General features: G+C 41.4%; 1 protein-coding gene across 1 annotated transcript in view; it reads left to right on the forward strand.

Moving 5' to 3' along the window:
- Positions 997–23,380, forward strand: part of CPN1 (carboxypeptidase N subunit 1) — a 28,574-nt gene continuing 6,190 nt past the window's right edge. Inside the window, exons 1-6 of the mRNA XM_005698323.3 lie at positions 997–1,422; positions 5,863–6,062; positions 12,788–12,943; positions 18,363–18,545; positions 19,949–20,060; positions 22,567–22,706. Of these exons, the coding sequence (XP_005698380.2) occupies positions 1,203–1,422; positions 5,863–6,062; positions 12,788–12,943; positions 18,363–18,545; positions 19,949–20,060; positions 22,567–22,706 (1,011 nt within the window). The 5' untranslated portion in view covers positions 997–1,202. The remainder of the gene's footprint in view (positions 1,423–5,862; positions 6,063–12,787; positions 12,944–18,362; positions 18,546–19,948; positions 20,061–22,566; positions 22,707–23,380) is intronic.

The raw sequence follows: 23,380 nt of genomic DNA on the forward strand, positions 1-23,380 counted from the left end.
TGGAGTCTCAGCTTTAGCATCAGTCCTTTCAAAGAACACCCAGGACTGATCTCCTTTAGAATGGACTGGTTGGATCTCCTTGCAGTCCAAGGGACTCTCAAGAGTCTTCTCCAACACCACAGTTCAAAAGCATCAATTCTTCAGCGCTCAGCTTTCTTCACAGTCCAACTCTCACATTCATACATGACTACTGGAAAAACCATAGCCTTGACTAGACGGACCTTTGTTGGCAAAGTAATGTCTCTGCTTTTGAATATGCTATCTAGGTTGGTATAGTAAGTATATATTTAAACCTTTAAGAAACTACAAACTGTTTTCCAAAGTGGCTGTACCGTTTATGATCCCATTGGCAATGTATGAGGGTTCTAGTTTCTCCTTGTTCTCAACAACACTTGTTATTATGTCTTTTTGATTATAGCCGCTAGATGTGGGTATAATGTGATATCTCATTGTGATTTTAAGTTGCATTTCCTTAATGACCAATAATGTTGGACATCTTTAATGTGCTCATTAGTCATTCATATATCTACTTTAGTAAAATGTCTATTCAGATCTTTTGCTCACTTTTTAAATTGGGTTAGTTTTATTACTGGGTTGTAAGTATTCTTGATTTATTCTGGATATGTTGTCAGATACATGATTGGCAACTGTTTTCTCCCAAAATGGGGCTCACTTTTTCATTTTCTCATTGGTATTTGTTGAAAGATTTTTGAAGGAAAAAGGGACAAGACACAGCTGTGCTTCAGAAAGACAGGATGTAGAATGGATCAAAAGGATAAGCGTTCTATTTTACTACCCTTCCCTATATTGTAATATAAGGAAGAAGGACAGGCCAAGCTTCTCAAAATTCTCTGGGAATCAAAGGGTTATAAGCAGCTATTTATTGAAGCCTGTTTACAATCCAGTTAATCAGTAAACTAGAATCAGTGAAACTGCCCAATCTGGGGAACTGCAAAAACCTTTCAAAAGGTTTTCATGGATTAGGAGAGGCAGAGAAATGGGGGGAGGGGAGATGAGTGCCTATTCCAGAGCTACAAAAATAATTTCTGGCTTTGGCCAGACAATTCTGAACTTTCTTCCCAGGTGCTGTCACACTGGTGTTTACTAGCGGGAAACAAGAAGAGCTGGTTATTGGCCCCTGGATTTTGACTGGTTACTGGGAGAAGCAGGGCCTATTTTAGTCTCTGAAAAAGCCCAGCAAGATGTCAGACCTGGTCTCAGTCTTCCTCCACCTCCTTCTCTTCAAGTTGGTTGCCCCAGTGACCTTTCGCCACCACCACTACGATGACCTCGTGCGGATGCTGTACAAGGTGCACAACGAATGTCCCCACATCACTCGGGTTTACAGCATTGGGCGCAGTGTGAAAGGGAGACACCTCTACGTGCTGGAATTCAGCGACTACCCCGGAATCCATGAACCCTGTAAGCCCTGAGCGTGTGTCTTAAAGTATGGGGGGGGCAGGACCCTTGCCTTCCAAATCCAGTAACTGGGGTGGTTTCTGGGATACCTGTGAAGTATCACCACTTCCCCAGCCTGTGCTAAGTATTTCCTTACTTAGCCCTCAAGCTGGCCCAGCCTCTGGAGAGCTGCAACCCCAATTCAAGCTCCTGTCTGCTGCTCCTGTTTGGGTTCTGTTTGTTCAAGACCTTAATGGTAAAAGAGTGAGTCTTCTTCCCTGCTCCCTTCCTATCCTTCTTGCACTCCCCTTCCCTCCCTTCCTCCTTGCTTGCTATTTCTGTCCTGCCTTTCCCTATCCAATGCCTCTGCAGAAACAATTAGCTCTTCTGGTTCTGCCAGGAAACTTAGAAGAGTTTAGGGATAGCTCTTTCTGGAATGACAGTGTAATCAAAGTCTGGGATGCTGGAGAAAATCTTAGGTCTGGGTTATTCATTTTATTTATTGCATTATTTATTATTTGTTACTATTATAAAAGCAATCCATGTTTGGATTAAAATAGAAATTAGATAAGGAAAAACCCTTATCCATAATCTCACCACTCAGAGATGACCATTGTTAACATATTGTTGTATCTCCTTGCAGACTTTCTTCTCTGCATTTTTAAAATGAAGATGGAATCATACTATATCTGCTTTTCTCATTTCCTAGTCTTTGATGAATAGCATACATGCCTGGAAGTGTAGATCTGCATTATCATTTTCAGCTGCATAATATTCCATGGTTGTATGGTTATACTGAAGAGTTCATTTATTGATAGGCATGTAAGTTGTCTCTAATTTCTCGCTGCTTTTGCTGCTTTACCTACCAGCTATTGTGACATACAGATACACCATTTCCTCTTGCAAACTGTTAACCTCAAGTCTCTTTTCCTCTCTACTTCCACACCCCTCAGCTTAGCCCATATTACATCACAACTTGCCTAAGTGATTGCACTGGGCTCCCAGCTGTTCTCCTAACTCCTAACAGCCACCACTCTCTAAACCCTGCATTTAAGACACAGATGCCAGGTAGCCAAATTATTGACATAATCACCTCACTCCCTTGCTTAAAAACCTTCAATGGCAATCTTACACCCGTGGGTGGCACTCAACACCCATTGGGTGGCAATCTTACAATCCATGACAGCTTCAGAATATTATGTGGTCAGTGGGGGGAGGCGTGTGAGGGGTGGGGAGCCTGGCTCAAGGAAGGCTTCATGATTAGCTGATGACCAGGGCCTTGTTTTGAAGATGCACTCGCATAGCAGGCACCCTTTTACTCAGGTTGCATGTTTATTTCGGAAGATTGTGGATGCTAATGGGCATTGTAGGCTTAGCCCTTCATTCTGTGCCCCTTTCCTAAGCCCCCCTATTTCTAGCATTCAAGGCCTTTCCTGAAGCTTTTTACACTATTCTATCTCACTGATCCTTCTTTTCTCTGATGCCCTGTTAGCTGTCCATCCATTCATGCCTTTCATCCATTCCTTAATTTATCCACAAATATTACTGATTACCTACTCAGTGCAAGCATTTTGGTAGACTCTGAATATAACACAGAGAATAAAATGAAGACTCTGCTCCCAGGGTCTGAGTTCTAGTGGGATAAGACTGGCAATAAATAGATAACTAAATAAATATAATTATATCAGCTGAAATAAGTGCTGTTGAGAAAAAGAAACCAGGAAGGAGAGATGGAGAGTCATGGAGCATTGTGGACTGAGTAGGGCAGGGGTGCTGCTTTTTAGGAAAAGCTTTTCCTTTGAGGTAATTTTTGAGCACATGATGGAGGTGCTATACTGATATCAAGGATGAAACTGCTGCACAGAGGCAGGAGCAGGAGTGTGCTTGGCATGTGTAAGGAACAGCAAGGAGGCCCCTGTGGCCCCAACAGAGAGAACTATGGGAAAGCAAGTCAGTGCAGAGTTGTCAGGGCTCAGGGGGCAGGAGGAGATCACATGAGGCCTTACAGGCCTGTTCAAAAATTTTGCCTTTTGCTCTGAGTGAAGTGAGAAGCCTTTGGAGAGTTTTAAGCAGAGGAGAAAGATGACCTGACTAAAATTTTTGAAAGATCACTCAGAACAAGGGTCGGCAAACTAGAGTCCTGAGGGCCAGCTACCTGTTTTGGTAAATAAAATGTCACTGAAATGCAGTCATACCCATTTGTTTCTGTATTGTCTATGTCCGCTTTTACTAGAAGCATTGAGTAGCTGCAATGCAGACACTATAGCCCTGGAAGCCCAGAGGATTTCCTGTTGGTCCTTTACAGGGAAATGTTGCCAACCACTGACTCAGGAGAATAGAGTTGCATGGCTAGGCTGATACAGGGAGTTCAAGCAGGATATTTATTGTAATAATTCAAGTATGCAGGTGTCAGGGCTTGTATCAAAATGATGGCAGGGGCTGTTAGGAGAAATGTCTGCATTCTGGATATATGGAAAGTAGAGACAAAAAAATTTTATATTGAGCACCTACTCAGAGCACGGCACTATGCTAGGTTCTACAGGGCAGTGGTTCCCAAACTTTTGGATTTCGCAGAAGATAAAAATATATATGTATTATATATATATATATATATATACATACACATACATACACATATATATATATATAATATTTTTTAAATAAATAAGATTGGAGGGGACTAATATAGATTTTTCCAAATTTTATTTTAATGAACAAGGATGTTGAAAAATACTACCTGCCATCTGCTATCACTATCCTTTCCTAAAATAAGCGATAACACCAAGAAGGGCCTCCCTTGTGTTTCAGCTGGTAAAGAATCCACCTGCAGTACAGGAGACCTGGGTTCGATCCCTGGGTTGGGAAGATCCCCTGGAGAAGAGAAAGGCTACCCATTCCAGTATTCTGGCCTAGAGAATTCCATGGATTGTATAGTCCATGGGGTCGCAAAGAGTCGGACATGACTGAGCACCTTTCACTTTCTAACACCAAGAAAAGTAGGGAAGACATGATAAGAGCAAAGAAATACACTAAGATTAAAGAATGCACTTGATAGAAAATCCACTACACAATCCTTGGGAGTTATAGACATTCTTTTGGGAAGGACTGCTATAGCTTTGCTAAGATAAATAGCAATGGATTGTGTCCTAAAGAAAATTTAAAATGGCATATATTGCAAGGGCCAGGTCCAGTAAAGAAAATAGGATGTGTGCAAAATTAAAGTAGAAGTTCAGAGTAGAAAGCGGTAAGTATAATAATAGAGACGTTTAATAGTGAATTCATGCCCAGCAAGGAGAATCGAAGTTGGTTTCATGGGATAAGGAGCATTTGAGCCTAGAAGGACGGTGAGGAGGACGTGGAAAGGTGGAGATGAAGAGGCGCACAATCAGAAGAGGCGTGGAGGCAGGAAGGCGTTAGGCGGAAGGGAAGTCACTTGGCTAGAGCTTTTCTCCTTCCTTCCTTTTAAAAGTGGGGCAAGAATGATTTTCTTTAAGTGATTCTAGAGGCTCTTTTGGAGAAGGCAATGGCACCCCACTCCAGTACTCTTGCCTGGAAAATCCCATGGACGGAGGAGCCTGGTGGGCTGCAGTCCATGGGGTCACGAAGAGTCGGATATGACTGAGCGACTTCACTTTCACTTTTCACTTTCATGCATTGGAGAAGGAAATGGCAACCCACTCCAATGTCCTTGCCTGAAGAATCCCGGGGACGGGGAAGACTGGCGGGCTGCCGTCTATGGGGTCACACAGAGTTGGAACACAACTGAGGCGACTTAGCAGCAGCAGAGGCTCTTTTAATGACCTCAATTCTTACTTCAGTTGCGCAGTTAACATAGCCAAAGAAAAGACTAAGGAATGAGACAAACATAGACTCCTTCCTATTCTGTGCCTCAAGACACAGCATTCTCAGATGTGAAGGGGAGATTTTAGTTTCCTGAGTACCAGGAAAATTATATTTTTAACTGGTACAATTAGGAACTGTTATGCTATAACTTAGAGGAGTCTAGGCTAGCAGATCGTGGAAAAGCACCATCCTTATCCTGAAAAAGTTTGTCTCTGAGAAGCATTAAGCTACCTCTGGGCTTTGACCTCCATTGTTAATCAGCCAGGTGACCTCAGACAAGTTACTTAACCTCTTCCATATGCCATACCCTCATCCTGAAGCTAATAATGCTGACTTTACAGATTTTCTGTGAAGATTAGCAATAACATAAATGCCTAGTGCACAGTAGAGTTTTAACAAATAGTAGACATTATTATCGCTGGCATGAATTGTTGTAGCATTTGTAGTTACAGTTTATTCAAAGAGGGCTCAGGGGTTGTTGGAAAAGACCTAACAGAAGCAAGAAGTTTTCTTTTATTCATTACTGAAAAAGAAGGAAAGTGTCCCTTGGCACTGCTAGGAATCAGCAGCACTTACTAGCTTTCCCCATCTTCTTCCTGCGTGTATTTCTCTCACTTGCAGTGGAACCGGAAGTCAAGTACGTGGGGAATATGCACGGCAATGAGGTGCTCGGCCGTGAGCTGCTGCTGCAGCTGTCGGAGTTCCTGTGTGAGGAGTTCCGCAACAGGAACCAGCGCATCGTCCGGCTGGTGGAGGACACGCGCATCCACATCATGCCGTCCATGAACCCTGACGGCTACGAGGTGGCCGCTGCTGCCCAGGTACCGACCTCCAGGGGGAGGCCCTGCACAGAGCAGAGCCGTCTTGAGGGTGTAAGGAAAAGCTGGGGGAGCAGGTATCGTCTCTGCCCACTGTAAATGCCATGGTATGACAGAGAAAAAGCTGGAGAAATAGAATGAAGTTTGAAGACAGGTTCAGCCCTGTAGCACCCTAGGTAATGAATGCGGCTTTTCTCTGAGCCTGGATTCCCTCTCTGCCTTTCCAGCTGAGCTCTGTTTCATTACGAGGATCAGTGAAGCAATATCAATGACAACACTTTGTCAACTGGAAAATACTAAAAAGGTACGAAAGGATATTGCAAAACAGCCCTCCTTCCCGGATATTTAGGCTTCAAATACTAAGTATTCTTCTCCCTCCCACACTACATTTCAATTTGTATTTGAAGGGAGAGAAGAAAATGTTCTCCACAATTGTGGGTGTGGCAGGTTAGTTTTTCACATTTTAATAAATAATAAAAACAATAAATTATAAATATATAATTTATATAATAAATAATGATAATAAATAATAAATCTTTGCATTTATTTACATTTCTGTATGGCTTTTTCCTCTATTAGTATAGTACTGAGCCTTTGAATTCTTTATTTTAGGGTCACATTGGCCAGGAGACAGATGAAAATAAATGTTTATGGGCTTTACTTTATTTCCTAACATAAATTCAAACTATCATTGTGCCTAACTTTAAATCAGTGATTCTTTTGTGGCTGTGCGTCAGAATTGAGGATAAAGATATTCAAAATATGATTCCCAGGTCCTGCCCCCACCCCCAAATCTACTGAATTAGAATATGTTCCTTTAAAAGCTATATTTAAACCTATTTTGTTTGGGGGTTTTTGGTGGGAGGTATAAATTAAAGAGGTTTTTTTTCATTTAAAAATACGTTTGTTTGGGGGTAGTCTTGAAATGTTTTTAAGACTAGACTTCACCACTTTACTTTTTTACAAATTTTATTTTATTCTGACAAGGACTGTTCAAGGTGAAATCTACCCCCTTAACAAAGTCTTAAGTGTATAATACAGTATTGCTGATTATAGGTAAAATGTTGTATACCTGATCTCCAGAACTTATCTATCCATTCAAAAAAAAAAATTATGACCCTTCATTAGTAATTTCCCATTTCCCCCTCCTCCCAGGCCCTGACAGCCACCTTCTACTCTCTGACTGCATGAATCTGACTGCACTGTCCTGTACAAGTGGAACCACTTGGCATCTGTTTTTTAATGACCCATCCTGGTTTAACCTACTTGAGGACAGGGCCAAAGGGTGAATAGCAGCAGGGAGGGGAACGCAGCCAAATATTGAACCAAACCCAAATTTCACCCTTGTAATCTTACAACCTCCTGCTGACATGACTCAACAAAGGAAAAAATCAGAACAACAAAGCATAACAAAAAAAAAATGTCATCTCCCCTCTGGACATCAGAGAGGTGGACACTACTGTGCCTGAAGACTTAAGTTTCCCAAAAAGCAGGACAATTTGAGGGTGGTGTGGGGGAGAACCCAGCCTGGCTGCTTTCTTCCTGGTAGCCCTTTCTTGTACAACAGTAGGAAGACAAGGAGAAGCACATCAGACCTGCCCACATCTTTTGTGTGATGGGCTGGGGCTGGGGTGGGGGAGTTGGTAAAGCCCCTGCCAGCCCACTAGATCCTAGAGCTATCTATCTCTGAGGAGCTAGTCACCTCTGCTCATCTACTGTGTACTTGTTCAAAGGGAACAGATCTTGAACCTGAACCCAAAAGAGAACCCATCATGTTCTCCAACTTCCAGAGCTACCTGCCAACCTATCTGTGTTGCTACACAGGGAAGACCTGCCTGGCCACCTAAATTTAAAGTCACCTGTAGGGAATGTAGAATAATGTGGCTTTACCTCTCAAAGATGTTCAAGTCCTAATCCTTGGAACCTGTGAATGTGTTATATTACATGGCAAAGAGAATAAAGGTTGTTAATCATCTGACCTTAAAATATCCTAGATTATTTGGATGGGCCCAGTGTAACCAACTGAGATGGCAGTGGCAATCCACTCCAGTACTCTTGCCTGAAAAATCCCATGGGTGGAGGAGCCTGGTGGGCTGCGGTCCATGGGGTCGCTACGAGTTGGGCACAACTGAGCAATTTCACTTTCACTATTCACTTTCCTGCTTTGGAGAAGGAAATGGCAATCCACTCCGGTGTTCTTGCCTGGAGAATCCCAGGGACGGAGGAGCCTGGTGGGCTTCCGTCTATGGGGTCGCACAGGGTTGGACACGACTGAAGTGACTTAGCAGCAGCAGCAGTGTAACCAGTTGTGCAGGTTCTTTAACTGTGGACGAGAGAGGCAGGAGATCACAGTCGAATAGAGATTTGAAGATGTTCTAAGGGATTAGAGACTTCAGAAAGAACATAACCCTGCTAATATCTTGATTTTGGTCTTGTGAGACCCGTTTCATTCTGCTGACCTCCAAAACTATAAGATCATAAGTTTGTGCAAGTTTAAGCCCTAGGGTTGTGGTAATTTTTTATAGTAGTAATAGGAAGCTAATAAGCGAACCCTGTGAGTGGGAACTTTCTGTTAAGGGAAGTCTTGACTGTCAGCCTAACTAATGGCGTGTGTGAGTAGTAAGTCAACTGATAGGTAAGTTAGCATAACTATTAACATGAACAGTTATGAGTTACGTTGATATGAATGAGAAAGCAATGGAAACATCTGGAAGCATAATAAAAATCAGTATTTCATAGATCTCATAGAAGTGAAAAATCAAACTCCACATAGAAAAATCATATAAATATTTTCCACTGGAACAGAATTGCTGTAGAAAACTTAAGAGAATGTCAAAAAAATGTTTTCAGTGAGACCTAAGAGTAAAATATGAGCATGATGCCGTGAAGAATAGATAAATCTGAGAACAATAAAGAGTTCTTAGAGGAATCAAGAGTAGTAGTACATCTGTGAGTTTTCAGCCTTCTAGTGTTCATTCATTTACCCTATTTCCAGGAATGGCCACCAATTTAGGCTCTCCCCTCTCAGTCCCAAAGGGCTCCAGTGGACACTATTCCCCTTCTTCCATGCCAAACAGAACATCAAATAGAATTTCAGTTTTGCAAGAGCCTGTGAGCTTATCTCTGTTCTACCACTTTGTATATTTTATTGCTTATATTAATATCTATTTCTCCATATATACCATGAATTCCTAGAAAGCTAGTATAATGTCACATTGTTTCTTTCCCTAGAGTGTTGCAGAGGGCCTTAATAGAGATAAATAGATGTGGATTGATTAAATGGATAACTGAAAGAATGAATATGTGACCAAATAAATGATGAAATGTGAAGTGTGAGCAGAGAGATTAAAGGGTCTAGGAAGCTGATATTGCTCAGAAGAAAGATAATCAACGTTCCTAAGTAAAATAAATAAATAAAGGGGGAGGCTGGTTTCCACTTTGGAAAATAGTTTAGCAATTTCTGAAAAAGTTAAATATGAATTTACTTTATGATCCAGAAATTCTACTCTAGGTATTAGAAATGAAAACATATGTCCATGCTCAGACTTGTACATAAATGTTCATGGAAGCATTATCCACAATAGCCAAAAAGTGGAAACAAACCAAATGCCCATGTACTGGGTTTAATAGTATCCCCCGCACACACCAATTCATGTCTACCTGGCACCTATGAGCATGACCTTATTTGGAGATAGGGTCTTTGCATATGTCATCAAGCTAAAGTGAAATCATACCGGATTAGGGGACCTAAGTCAAATATAACTGGTGTCCTTATAAGAAGAAAGCAATTTGCACTCAGAGACACAGATATAGGAGGGAGAAGGCCATATTGAAGATGGAAGTGGAAACTGGACTGAAGTATCTACAAACCAAGGAATCCCAAGGACTGCCAGCAACCACCAGAAGCTGGAAGAGACGAAGAAGTATCTTCCTCTACAGACTTTAGAGAGCATAACCCTACTAACATCTTGATTTCAGACATCTAACCTCTAGAACTGTGAAAGAATACATTTCTCCTTTTATAACCCACCTAGTTTGTGGTCGTTTGTTACAGCAGACCCAGGAAACAAATATAGTCTATTAACTGGTGAATGGGTAAACAAAACGTGATAAATCCATATAATGTAATTATTCAGAAATAAAAGGGAATGAAGTGCTGATACTTGCTATGGAGTGGAAGAACCTCAAAAACATTTTTCCCAGTGAAAAAACCCAATCATATAATATATGATCCCACTTATTGAATTGTCCGGCAAAGGCAAATCCATAAATATCGAAAGTGATTACCTACAACTGGAGTAAAACCAAATAGTCATTGTAAATGGGCGTGAGGTTTCTTCTCAGGGCGATAGAAATATTCCAAAATTGTGGTAATGGTTGCACAATTCTGTAAGCATACTAAAATTCATCAAGTTATACACTTAAAATGGGTGAATGTTGTGGCATGTAAGCTATATCTCATGAAACTTTTTAAAACTAAGAGATGCTTCCCTGGCGGCGCATTGGTAAAGAATCTGCCTGCCAGTGCAGGAGATACAGGTCCAGGAAGAAATGGGTTTGATCCCTGGTCCGGGAAGGTCCCACATGCCGCAGACCAACTGAGCCTGTGTGCCTCGACTGTTGAGCCTGTGCTCTAGAGCCTGGGAGCTGCAACTACTGAGCCTGCGTGCTGCCGCTACTGAAACCTATGTGCCCTCGAGCCCGTGCTGCACAACAAGAGAAGCCACTGCAATGAGAAGCCAGCACACTGCAACGAAGGGTAACCCCTGGCCTTTGCAACTAGAGAAAAGCCCTCACAGCAACGAAGACCTAGCACAGCCAAAAAATAAATGCAGAAATAAAAAATAGGAGTTCCCACCCTCCTACACGATTGATGACAATGTAAATTGGTGCAGCCACTATGGAAAACAGTATAGAGGTTCTCAGTGTATGGCAAAACCAATACAGTATTGTAAAATTAAAAAAATAATAATAAATTAAAAAAAAAAACTAAAAACAGAGCTACTTTATGATACAGCAATCTCACTCCTGGACATATATCTGGAAATGATGAAAGCTCTAATTTGGAAAGATACATGCACCCCAGTTTTCATAGCAGCGGTGTTTACAATAGCTAAGACATAGAAACAGCCAAAGTGCCTGTCAACAGATGATTAGTTTAAGAAGATGTGGTATAAATATCCAATGGAATACTACTCAGCCATAAAAAGAATGAAGTACTGTCATTTGTAACAACATGGATTGGCCTAGAAATTACCATATTAAGTGAAGTAAGTTCAGTTCAGTTCAGTCGCTCAGTAGTGCCTGACTCTTTGTGACCCCATGAATCGCAGCACGCCAGGCCTCCCTGTCCATCACCAACACCCAGAGTTCACTCAGACTCATGTCCATCAAGTCAGTGATGCCGTCCAGCCATCTCATCCTCTGTCGTTCCCTTCTCCTCCTGCCCTCAATCCCTCCCAGCATCAGAGTCTTTTCCAATGAGTCAACTCCTTGCATGAGGTGGCCAAAGTACTGGAGTTTCAGCTTTAGCATCATTCCTTCCAAAGAAATCCCAGGGCTGGTCTCCTTTAGAATGGACTGGTTGGATCTCCTTGCAGTCCAAGGGACTCTCAAGAGTCTTCTCCAACACCACAGTTCAAAAACATCAATTCTTCGGCGCTCAGCTTTCTTCACAGTCCAACTCTCACATCCATACATGACCACAGGAAAAACCATAGCCTTGACTAGATGGACCTTAGTCGGCAAAGTAATATCTCTGCTTTTGAATATGCTATCTAGGTTGGTCATAACTTTTCTTCCAAGAAGTAAGCGTCTTTTAATTTCATGGCTGCAGTCACCATCTGAAGTAAGTTCAGTTCAGTTCAGTCGCTCAGTCATGTCCGACTCTTTGCGACCCCATGAATCGCAGCACGCCAGGCCTCCCTGTCCATCACCAGCTCCTGGAGTTCACTCAGATTCACGTCCATCAAGTCAGTGATGCCATCCAGCCATCTCATCCTCTGTCGTCCCCTTCTCCTCCTGCCCCCAATCCCTCCCAGCATCAAAGTCTTTTCCAATGAGTCAACTCTTCGCATGAGGTGGCCAGAGAAAGGCAAATATTACAAGTGATAAGTTATATCACTTATTATATTATTATATATGTGGAATCTAAAAAATAATGCAAGTGAATCTGTATACAAAATAGAAACAGACTCAGAGAAAACAAACTTATAGTTACCAAAGGGGAAAGGGAGGGTGGAGGGATAAATTAAGAGCATGGGATTAACAGATACAAACATAATACATAAAATAGATAAGCAATGAGGATTTACTGAATAGAACAGGTAGTTATGGTCAATATCTTATAATAAGCTATAAAGGAAAATAATCTGAAAAAATACATATGCAACTAAAGAAAGTATATTTTCTTTTCACATATACCTTTATCATTCTGATTAAATAGACATAAACATTTTTTTTTTTAAAAATACGGGTTCCCATTATCCTGAAACACCCTTCTTGTGTTTGAGCTTCTCCTGGGATCTCTACATCCAGCACATGGTCAACAAGGAAACTTGAATCATGCCACTGGGACTTTGGATAAGTTAAAGAGAAAAAGGTTACATTATTTCATAGACTGAACTAATGAGTTAAAAAAAAAAACAAAAACTATACAGTGTTCTTCCAATAGAGCATTCAGTGTGAAACCTAAACCTTCATCTTTCATTTCTTCCTTTTCCTACTAGGAACGCGACATCTCTGGGTATCTGGTTGGCAGGAACAATGCAAATGGAGTGGACCTGAACCGCAACTTCCCCGATCTCAATACCTACATCTACTACAATGAGAAGAACGGAGGCCCCAACCACCACTTGCCCCTTCCAGACAACTGGAAAAGTCAGGTATGTGATGAAATTTGCATGCAGAAGCAGGTAAATCAGCATCTGGGATTTCTTCTCTCAATCTTCACATCAACTAAACAAACAAGAATAAAGGAACAACCCAATTCTGTGCTAATCTATCCAGAGCAGTGCTGACCATATCGTATGCCTCTTTGTATTTCTTGCCTCCCTGAGCATAGAGCCCTTCACTGAGCACAAGATGTTTGATGTTAGTGGTGAAGAAGGTAAAACTGGTATCATACTGTTGCACAGCACTTTATAGTCCTAAAGAACTCTTTCTCAGCTAGCGTATTGTCATAAAACTGTGGTAAATGCATCAAGCAGTTATCCATCCCTATTTTATAGATATCACTTATAGAAAAAAATAACTTAAACTCACACAGATAGCAACTGATAGATTCAAGACTAAAACCTAGGTCTCCTGACTCCTTATCCAACATTCTTTCTATGGCACTACCCTGTCGACAGAGAGCTGTAGGATTCTAGAGAGAAATCTCTGTTGCACGTGATGAACTGTGTGCTTATGAACAATTAGCAATAGAAAGAGGTTCCGAGAGTCTCACCCTTAGAAAAGAAGCTTTTCTTCTTTTTCTGTATGCCATTAACTACTTTACCATACTTTCATTTCCTTTTTTCAACCAAAGATCCCCTTTGATACTCCCAGGTCTCTCACCTCTTCGTATTAGAAATGGTGTCATCCTAATGGTTGGCCTGTTTCTGGGAATGACTGTTGTCATCCTCGGAGTATCATCACCACCCTGTTTCTGACACTGTATGGCTTAGTTCTAAACATTCTCTTTGTGAATATCTGAGCTTAGAGACTGGGGAGAGAAAAATAAAGCAGATATAAGGCTTTATATTGGGAATTGCTAGATGAATATTACCAATTTTTTCCCATTGGAATTGAAGCAAAAGTCATGCTGACATGTTTAGACTTTGGGCAGCAGCTATGCTCTTGGCTCAAGTAAATAATAAATCAAAAATAACTTTGTACTTGTCATATTCAGTCAGAAGGATGCTCGGATTTATTAAACTTGTCTACATGAAGTAAGGTAACTGAGCCAGTAATAATTAAACTCCACTGGCTCCTCTGTCTGCAGCTTAGAAGGTAAAAAACAATGAGAAGTCTCTCACTCTTGATGGGACAGCCTAAAGGGCCAGGAACATGAGAGGCTGGCCTCCTTCTGATGGATGGAGGCTTAGGACATGGAGAAAGAACTGCTTTAAAGCACCTGAGCCCTGGTCACAGAGTTGGACTAGTTCCTCTTGGATTATATTCACTCTGACTGAGTGGGGCTCAACATTATTCATTTGGTCTCCTTGGGAATAGAAAAGATCAGAACCTTCAGAAGAGAGCCTTGATCCGGGAGGAGTCATTCACACCACATAATTCCTAAGCACATCCACCTGGAGGGGAGGAAAAACTGTGAAGACTATAAATTATTTACTTACACTACAAGTCCAGTAGATTCAAGGCTTTCTTTAGAATACTGTCACTCACTAGCAATATAATTTGTAGTAGAAAGCATGGACCCTCATTAATTAGATAAGACTAGCCCATATTACAGTATATCTAATTCATGAAATTTGGATATGACCACAATCAGAGAACTATGGTGGACTGGAATGGGTGACTTTAACTCAGATGACCATTATATCTACTACTGCGGGCAGGAATCCCTTAGAAGAAATGGAGTAGCCATCATAGTCAACAAGAGAGTCCAAAATGCAGTAATTGGGTGCAATCTCAAAAATGACAGAATGATCTCTGTTTGTTTCCAAGGCAAACCATTCAATATCATGGTAATCCAAGTCTATGCCCCAACCAGTAACGCTGAAGAAGCTGAAGTTGAACAGTTCTATGAAGACCTATAAGACCTTCTAGAACTAACACCCAAAAAAGATGTCCTTTTCATTATAGGGGACTGGAATGCAAACGTGGGAAGTCAAGAAATACCTGACTGCTGCTGCTGCTAAGTCGCTTCAGTCGTGTCTGACTCTGTGCGACCCCATAGACGGCAGCCCGCCAGGCTTCCCCGTTCCTGGGATTCTCCAAGCAAGAACGCTGGAGTGGGTTGCCATTTCCTTCTCAAATACATGAAAGTGAAAAGTGAAAGGGAAGTCGCTCAGTCGTGTCCGACTCTTAGCGACCCCATGGACTGCAGCCCACCAGGCTCCTCCGTCCATGGGATTTTCCAGGCAAGAGTACTGGAGTGGGGTGCCATTGCCTTCTCCGAAGAAATACCTGGAGTAACAGGCAAATTTGGCCTTGGAGTACAGAATGAAGCAGGGCAAAGGCTATTAGAGTTTTGCCAAGAGAACACACTGGTCATAGCAAACACCCTCTTCCAACAACATAAGAGAAGACTCTACACATGGACATCACCAAATGGTCAACACTGAAATCATATTGATTATATTCTTTGCAGCCAAAGATGGAGAAGCTCTATACAGTCAGCAATAACAAGACTGGGAGCTGACTATGACTGTGGCTCAGATCATGAACTCCATATTGCCAGATTCAGACTTAAATTGAAGAAAGTAGGGAAAACCACTAGATCATTCAGGTATGACCTAATCAAATCCCTAATGATTATACAGTGGAAGTGAGAAATAGATTTAAGGGACTAGATCTGATAGACAGAGTGCCCAATGGCTACAAATGGAAGTTCATGACGCTTTACAGGAGACAGGGATCAAGACCATCCCCAAGAAAAAGAAATGCAAAAAAGCAAAATGGCTGTCTGAGGAGGCCTTAAAAATAGCTGTGAAAAGAAGAGAAGCTAAAGGCAAAAGAGAAAAGGAAAGCTATACCCATTTGAATGCGGAGTTTCAAAGAATAGCAAGGAAAGATAAGAAAGCCTTCCTCAGTGATCAATGCAGAGAAATAGAGGAAAACAATAGAACAGGAAAGACTAGAGATCTCTTCAAGAAAATTAGAGATACCAAGGAAACATTTCATACAAAGATGGGCTCAATAAAGGACAGAAATGGTATGGACCTAACAGAAGCAGAAGATATTAAGAAGAGGTGGCAAGAATACATAGAAGAACTATACAAAAAAAGATCTTCATGACCCAGATAATCACGATGGTGTGATCACTCACCTAGAGCCAGACATCCTGGAATGCGAAGTCAAGTGGGCCTTAGGAAGCATCACTACGAACAAAACTAGTGGAGATGATGGAATTCCAGTTGAGCTATTTCAAATCGTAAAAGATAATGCCGTTACAGTGCTGCACTCAATATGCCAGCAAATTTGGAAAACTCAGCAGTGGCCACAGGACCGGGAAAGGTCAGTTTTCATTCCAATCCCAAAGAAAGGCAATGCCAGAGAATGCTCAAACTACTGCACAATTGCACTCATCTCACACACTAGTAAAGTAATGCTCAAAATTCTCCAAGCCAGGCTTCAGCAACACATGAACCGTGAACTTTCAGATGTTCCAGCTGGTTTTACAAAAGGCAGAGGAACCAGAGAGCAAATTGCCAACATCTGCTGGATCATCAAGAAAGCAAGAGAGTTCCAGAAAAACATCTATTTCTTCTTTATTGACTATGCCAAAGACTTTGACTGTGTGGATCACAATAAACTGGAAAATTCTGAAAGAGATGGGGATACCAGACCACCTGACCTGCCTCTTGAGATATCTGTATGCAGGTCAGGAAGCAACAGTTAGAACTGGACTTGGAACAACAGACTGGTTCCAAACAGGAAAAGGAGTACGTCAAGGCTATACATTGTCACCCTGCTTGTTTAACTTATATGCAGAGTACATCATGAGAAACTCTGGGCTGGATGAAGCACAAGCTGGAATCAAGACTGCCAGGAGAAATATCAATAACCTCAGATATGCAGATGACACCACCCTTATGGCAGAAAGTGAAGAACTAAAGACCTCTTGATGAAAGTGAAAGAGGAGAGTGAAAGAGTTGGCTTAAAGCTCAGCATTCAGAAAACAAAGATCATGGTATCCGGTCCCATCACTTCATGGCGAATAGATGGGGAAACAGTGGCAGACTTTATTTTTCAGGGCTCCAAAATCACTGCAAATGGTGATTGCAGCCATGAAATTAAAAGATGCTTACTCCTTGGAAGAAAAGTTCTGACCAACTTAGACATCATGTTAAAAAGCAGAGACATTACTTTGTCAACAAAGGTCCATCTAGTGAAACATATGGTTTTTCCAGTAGTCATGTATGGATGTAAGAGTTGGACTATAAAGAAAGCTGAGCACCAAAGAATTTATACTTTCAAACTGCAGTGCTGGAGAAGACTCTTGAGAGTCCCTTGAACTGCAAGGAGATCCATCCAGTCCATCCTAAAGGAGATCAGTCCTGAGTGTTCATTGGAAGGACTGATGTTGAAGCTGAAACTTCAATACTTTGGCCACCTGATGCGAAGAGCTGACTCATTTGATAAGACCCTGATGCTGGGAAAGATTGAGGGCAGGAGGAGAAGGGGACAACAGAGGATGAGATGGTTGGATGGCATCACTGACTCAATGGGCATGAGTTTGAGTAAACTCTGACAGCTGGCGATGAACAGGGTGGACTGGTATGCTGCAGTCCATGGGATCGCAAAGAGTCAGACATGACTGAGCAACTGAACTGAACTGAGAGGAGAACTTTCTACATGTCAACATTACAGCAGATGTGTTGGGAGTAGGAAGAGATTGAAAGTCATTGTTGTAAACCTGTAATTTTCAGATATATTTATTAAACTCCAAATTTCTGCAGCTGCAGAAGCTACTGGAAAAGTGGATAAGTTGAAGAACACTTTCTCTGTTACACAAGAGAGGCCAAACTGGAATTCTGTGCTCAGAAACCCTGTGCTACTCCTCTTCAAATTGCTCTTTTTCTCCCTTTCTCCCCCTTTTTTATTTAAGAGACTTTATTTTTTTAAGGAATTTTAGGTTCACAGCAAAATTGAATGGAAAATATAGAATGTTACCACATATTCCCTGCTTCCCATTATCAACATCTCCCACCAGAGTGGTACATTTATTGCAATGATGAACCTACATTGACTAGTCATCATTACCCCAAAATCCATAGTTTCCATTAGGGTTCACTGTTCATGTTGTGTATTCTGTGAGTTTTCACAAATGTATCATGACATTTATCGACCATTTTGCATCATGCACAATAGTTTCACTGCCCTACATGACATGTTTTTAGCTATTTTGAATAGTGGGATTTCACATGAGATTTCGTTTTGAAAGTATTCCATTCACCTAATTTGTTACACTGTCAAGCAAAAGATCAAAATTTCCCCGTCTGCACTTCTTATATCTGGTAGAACTCTCTTTGCTTTATTCAGGCATGCCATCCTCTCAGGCCACTTCCTGACAAACTCATGTGAACAGCCATCTGGCTTTAGTTGTAGCTTCACCACCAAGCTCTCATCTCTCCTCAGGTGGAACCCGAGACCCAGGCTGTGATACAGTGGATCCGCTCCTTCAACTTTGTCCTTTCAGCCAATCTCCACGGAGGGGCAGTGGTGGCCAATTACCCATATGACAAGTCCCTTGAGCACCGGGTCCGAGGTTTCCGCCGCACTGCCAATACCCCCACGCCTGATGACAAGCTTTTCCAGAAGGTATGCAGAATGGCCATCTGTCCAGGCAGAGGAAAATGGGGTTCAGGAGAGTGACAGAGTTCAAATCAGTTAACACAGGACCCTATTAGGAATGAGTCAACAGAAAATGATTGAAAATACCTCCTGCTCATTAGGAGCTTACAATCTAGTATATTACATTTTGTTTTGAGTGATAAACCATACATTTATGAAAAAGTAAATAAATAGGAAAGCTTTATAGTACAGTTACCACAATACTTGTTAGTGATAAGGAAGAAATATACTGAAAGCCTGATAGTGCTGGTGGTAAGCTAGAGCATTAAATGTGAATTTTGGGGGCTCTAATTTATAGTTTTATAGTAGTATGGCTGTATAAATGTAAAATATACCATGCATAGGAAAAAGGCTTATATAATAGTTCAAAACAGCAATAGAATAAAATTACCAGATTAGCTATTTTATGGTTAATATTCTTAATAATATATAATTAGTACAATAATTGGAATTCCCTGGTGGCTCAGATGGTAAAGCATCTGCCTGCAATGCAGGAAACCCGGGTTCAATCCCTGGGTCAGGAAGATCCCCTGGAGAAGGAAATGGCAACCCACTCCAGTACTCATGCCTGGAAAATTCCATGGGTGGAGAAACCTGGTGGGCTACAGTCCATGCTGTCGCAAAGAGTCGGATCGACTGAGCGACTTCACTTTCACTTTCTTTCAATAAAATAATATTATTTAGTATTTCAGATTTTTTTTTTCTGGCTGAGTCTCGTGACTTGTGGGATCTTAGTTCCCTGGCTAAGGATTGAACCTGGGTCCCCACATTGAAAGCACCAAGTCCTAACTACTGGACTCCAGAGAATTCTCCTATAATATTAATTCAACAGTTAATGAATTACATAGAGAATAACACAAGTTGTTGCTTTGCAAAGCAAATATATTATTGTATTTTCTTCTCTAGTAATCTCATTTTGTCTACTGTTATAAAATAGTAGTGAAAGAAAATGATAGAGATTTTGACTATATCCCTGTCCCTTTAACACACATCTCTCACTCCCAATACATAATTCCTTTTGTGATGAAGACCTGTCTTGCTTCTTGATTCTCTCTTGCAAAATTCAGGTGGAAACTGAGGTACACTTGGAAAAGTGCTTGTACATGATTGAATGCCACCCCTCATTTTGCACTTGAAGAAATTTAGGCCCAATGTAGTGGGAACAGCAGCAGATAGATCTCCTAGCTCTAGTCCATTCCACACACACGCACATACCATCTCTCCATTTCTCCTGGTATTTTCTTTCACAAAAGGAAATAATCAATTGTTTCTACCTAGTGGGGTTCTTGGCCTCACCCTGCTTCTGAGTATGAGCATTGCCGTATGAGTTGGGGACACTCAAGGTCATTTCTCACCCACTTTACCTGTAGCTGGCGAAGGTCTACTCCTATGCACATGGATGGATGCACCAAGGTTGGAACTGTGGGGATTACTTCCCAGACGGCATCACCAATGGGGCTTCCTGGTATTCCCTCAGCAAGGGTAAGAAGAATTCTGGGCACGAGAGTGCTGTAAGCTGAAGTAGACTGGGACTCATGTCTCCTTTTAAATTGTCAACTGATTTTTGCATCCTGTCATATCTCTGACAGGAATGCTATTTTGCATTCAAGTAGAGATCTGAAAAATGAGAAGCCTTAAGTTGGCATTTAACATCATCTTGTAATTCTTTAAAATGGAGGTTGGAACACTGTGCTCCTTTAGAACTGATGGTTCACATAGTGGATTAGATCATAGGAATGTAGTCAAGTGGTTAAGAGTGTGCTCTCTAATGTTATATTGGGTTGAACCCAGCTTGACCATTCACTAGTTATGTGGCTTCAGGCTAATTACCTAACTTCTCTGTGCTTCAGTTTCCTCATTTGTACTTTTAGAATAACACTACTTGCATTAGGATTTTTATGTAAGTATTAAATAAAATAATGCACGTAGAGCATTTAGAAATGCCTGCTTTATAAATATGAAGCTTTTTCTTAAGTGGCATGAGGTATGCCTCATATAGCAAAGATGAGGAGAGATGCCAGGCTGGACAGACAATTCCTCTGATATGTGCTCTTTGTACCCTGCCTGCCCATCTCCCATCAGCAGGGATTTGCCATGGACATTGGCCACTGAGAGCATAGCAGACACCTCTAGCAAGAGGCTCTTCTCTCTATTCTTTGGGCTTTTCCCATCACTGACGGTCAAGATGTAACCTCTGTTTACAAACCTTCAGTAGATAAAGAACCTAAGGATAGGTAAGAGCTGAAGCAGGAAACCAGGTTCTCTTAGGAATGATGTTGCAGCAGCTCTCTTCTCCCATCCTCTCACACCTGACCGGTCAGAGCCCAGGTAGTAGAAACTCGCTGGTGAGGGCTGAGCTGATGGCTTGTCCTATGGGGACTGGGAAGGAGGAAGATTAGCAAGTCATCATGTACTAGGAAGATGACAGACTTCTTGTGGCCAAAACTCACTTGAACCCAAAGCAAGAAGATTGAACTTGACTTTCTTTGGTTTACATTAGGAAAGCAGTAAGTTGTTGTTCAGTCACTAAGTTAGGTCCAACTCTTTGAGACTCCACAAACTGCAGCATGCCAGGCTCCTCTGTTTTCCACCATCTCTTAGAGTTTGCTCAAATTCGTGTCCATTGTGTTGGTGATTCTGTTTAACTATTTCATCCCCTTTGCAGCTCCCTTCTCCTTTTGCATTCAGTCTTAGCAATAAGTGCTTGTGTGCTAAGTCGATTCAGTTGTGGCCGAGTGTGTGCGACCCCATGAACTGTAGCCCACCAGGCTCCTCTGTCCTTGGGATTCTCCAGGCAAGAATACTGGAATGGGTTGTCATTTCCTTCTCCAGGGGATCTTCCCTACCCAGGGATTAAACCCACGTCTCTTTAGTCTCCTGCATTGGCAGGGTTCTTAACCACTAGTGCCACTGGGAAGCCCCAAAACAATAAGTACCCCCTCCCAAATGTAAAATATAAAGTATACTTTTTCAAATACTTGTTCTTCCTTTCCCTTCCCATTTTCTGGGATAGCATAACCCATGCCTCCACTAAATCATTAATCATTTAGTCATTACCCCTAATTAAATGGGTTTAATTCCAAGATCATGAAGTTTATATCAAAATGATTGTGAGGTTTCTAGACCAGCATCATCAGCATCACCTGGGAACTTGTTGAAAAAAAAAAGCAAGTACTGGATACATACTGAGTCAGAAACTCTGGGGCTGAGGCCCAGCAATTTGTATTTGGCTGGAAGTCACAGCCTTCTAGGTAATTCTGATTCAGGGAGAGAATCAATGTAACAGGCTAGAGTTGTTCTCCAACTTTCCCCATTCTTTTAATAAAAGCTGTTTGCACTCATCAGCTTAGAGAGCAGGTAAAAAGTTGATTAGATGAATAATTTTTAATCCCAATAAGTTTGTGAGATAAATACCATTCTAATAATCAGAAATATATTCAAAAGTAATTGATTCAGTTGAATAATATGCAGGATAGAAACAGGCAAGCATTTGATGAAGAAAAACTATATCTGCCTTCTGCTTTCTCTGGAGTCTGTTTTTCTAGGATAACTATTTTCAAGTTGGTGCTGTGTTCTCAGGCAGGAGAAAGGGTGTGAAAGCAAGATAACCATCTCATCTCTGATCTCCCAGATCTGAAGAATATCACGGTCCAAGAGAAGAATCTATCCCCTGAGAGCAGTAATTGTCTGATATGAAGGCATGAGTAATAAGCAAACCTTGGTATGATGAGAGAGACAAGAAGTGAATTTAAGTCATGAAATGGAAGAAGTAGGGAATGGAGACCACACAGTGGGCATTTGTGAAGGGAGAAAACTGGAAAGATAGATAGACATGTGAATTTGAGAACTGAGGAAAGGGTTTATGGAGGAGAAGAATATTGGAGATGATGAGGTAGAACAGCAGGTGATGGGGAAGAGAGTGTGGAGAAATTGAGTGTTGAGTGGGGAACTTGATTATACAACTCTGCCCCTGCTCTCTTTCCCCTAGGAATGCAAGACTTTAATTATCTCCATACCAACTGCTTTGAGATCACGCTGGAACTTAGTTGTGACAAGTTTCCACTGCAAGAGGAATTACAACGCGAGTGGCTGGGTAATAGGGAAGCCCTAATCCAATTCTTGGAACAGGTAAATTCCGTATTTTAAGTGTCCTGGTTACAGAAAGGGAAGTGTTTTCTGATGGTAGGCAAGGTATTTTGTATGACTCAGGTCTGACTTTTGCTCTGACTCAATACAATAGATCTCAGCTTTTCTACCAGTGAAATTAATTCATTCCACTTTATTGAGCACAGCTATCTGTCAGAGACTGTACTCTGTGCTGAGGATTAAGAGTAAACAAATATATATGTCTGCATGTATGCAGCTCATATTTCAGTAAGGAGAGACAGACAGTAAATAAAATAATTTGTAACATGTTAAATGCAAAATGCTATGAAGAAGGCCTTACAGAGAAAGTAACATTTAAACAGACTTACAGGAGGTAAGGGAGTAAACGGTTCAGATATCTAGGGGAAAGGGGGCTCCCTGATGAAGCCATAGTAGCAAATGCAAGGCCAACAGTAAGCAGATGAAAAGATGCTCAGAATCACTGGAGAAATGTAAATCAAAGCCACAATGAAGTACCACCTCACACTCACTAGGATGGCTGCTATAAAATAGCAAGTGTCGTGAAGAAATTAGAACACTGGTACGGTGTTGGTGGGAATGTAAAATGGTGTAGCCACTAAGAAAAAACAATGTGATGGTTCCTGAAAAAAAAGTGAAAACAGAGCCGCCATATGATCCTGCAAAACCAATCAGGG

This window comes from Capra hircus, chromosome 26, assembly GCF_001704415.2.
Source record: "Capra hircus breed San Clemente chromosome 26, ASM170441v1, whole genome shotgun sequence".
NCBI lineage: Eukaryota > Metazoa > Chordata > Mammalia > Artiodactyla > Bovidae > Capra > Capra hircus.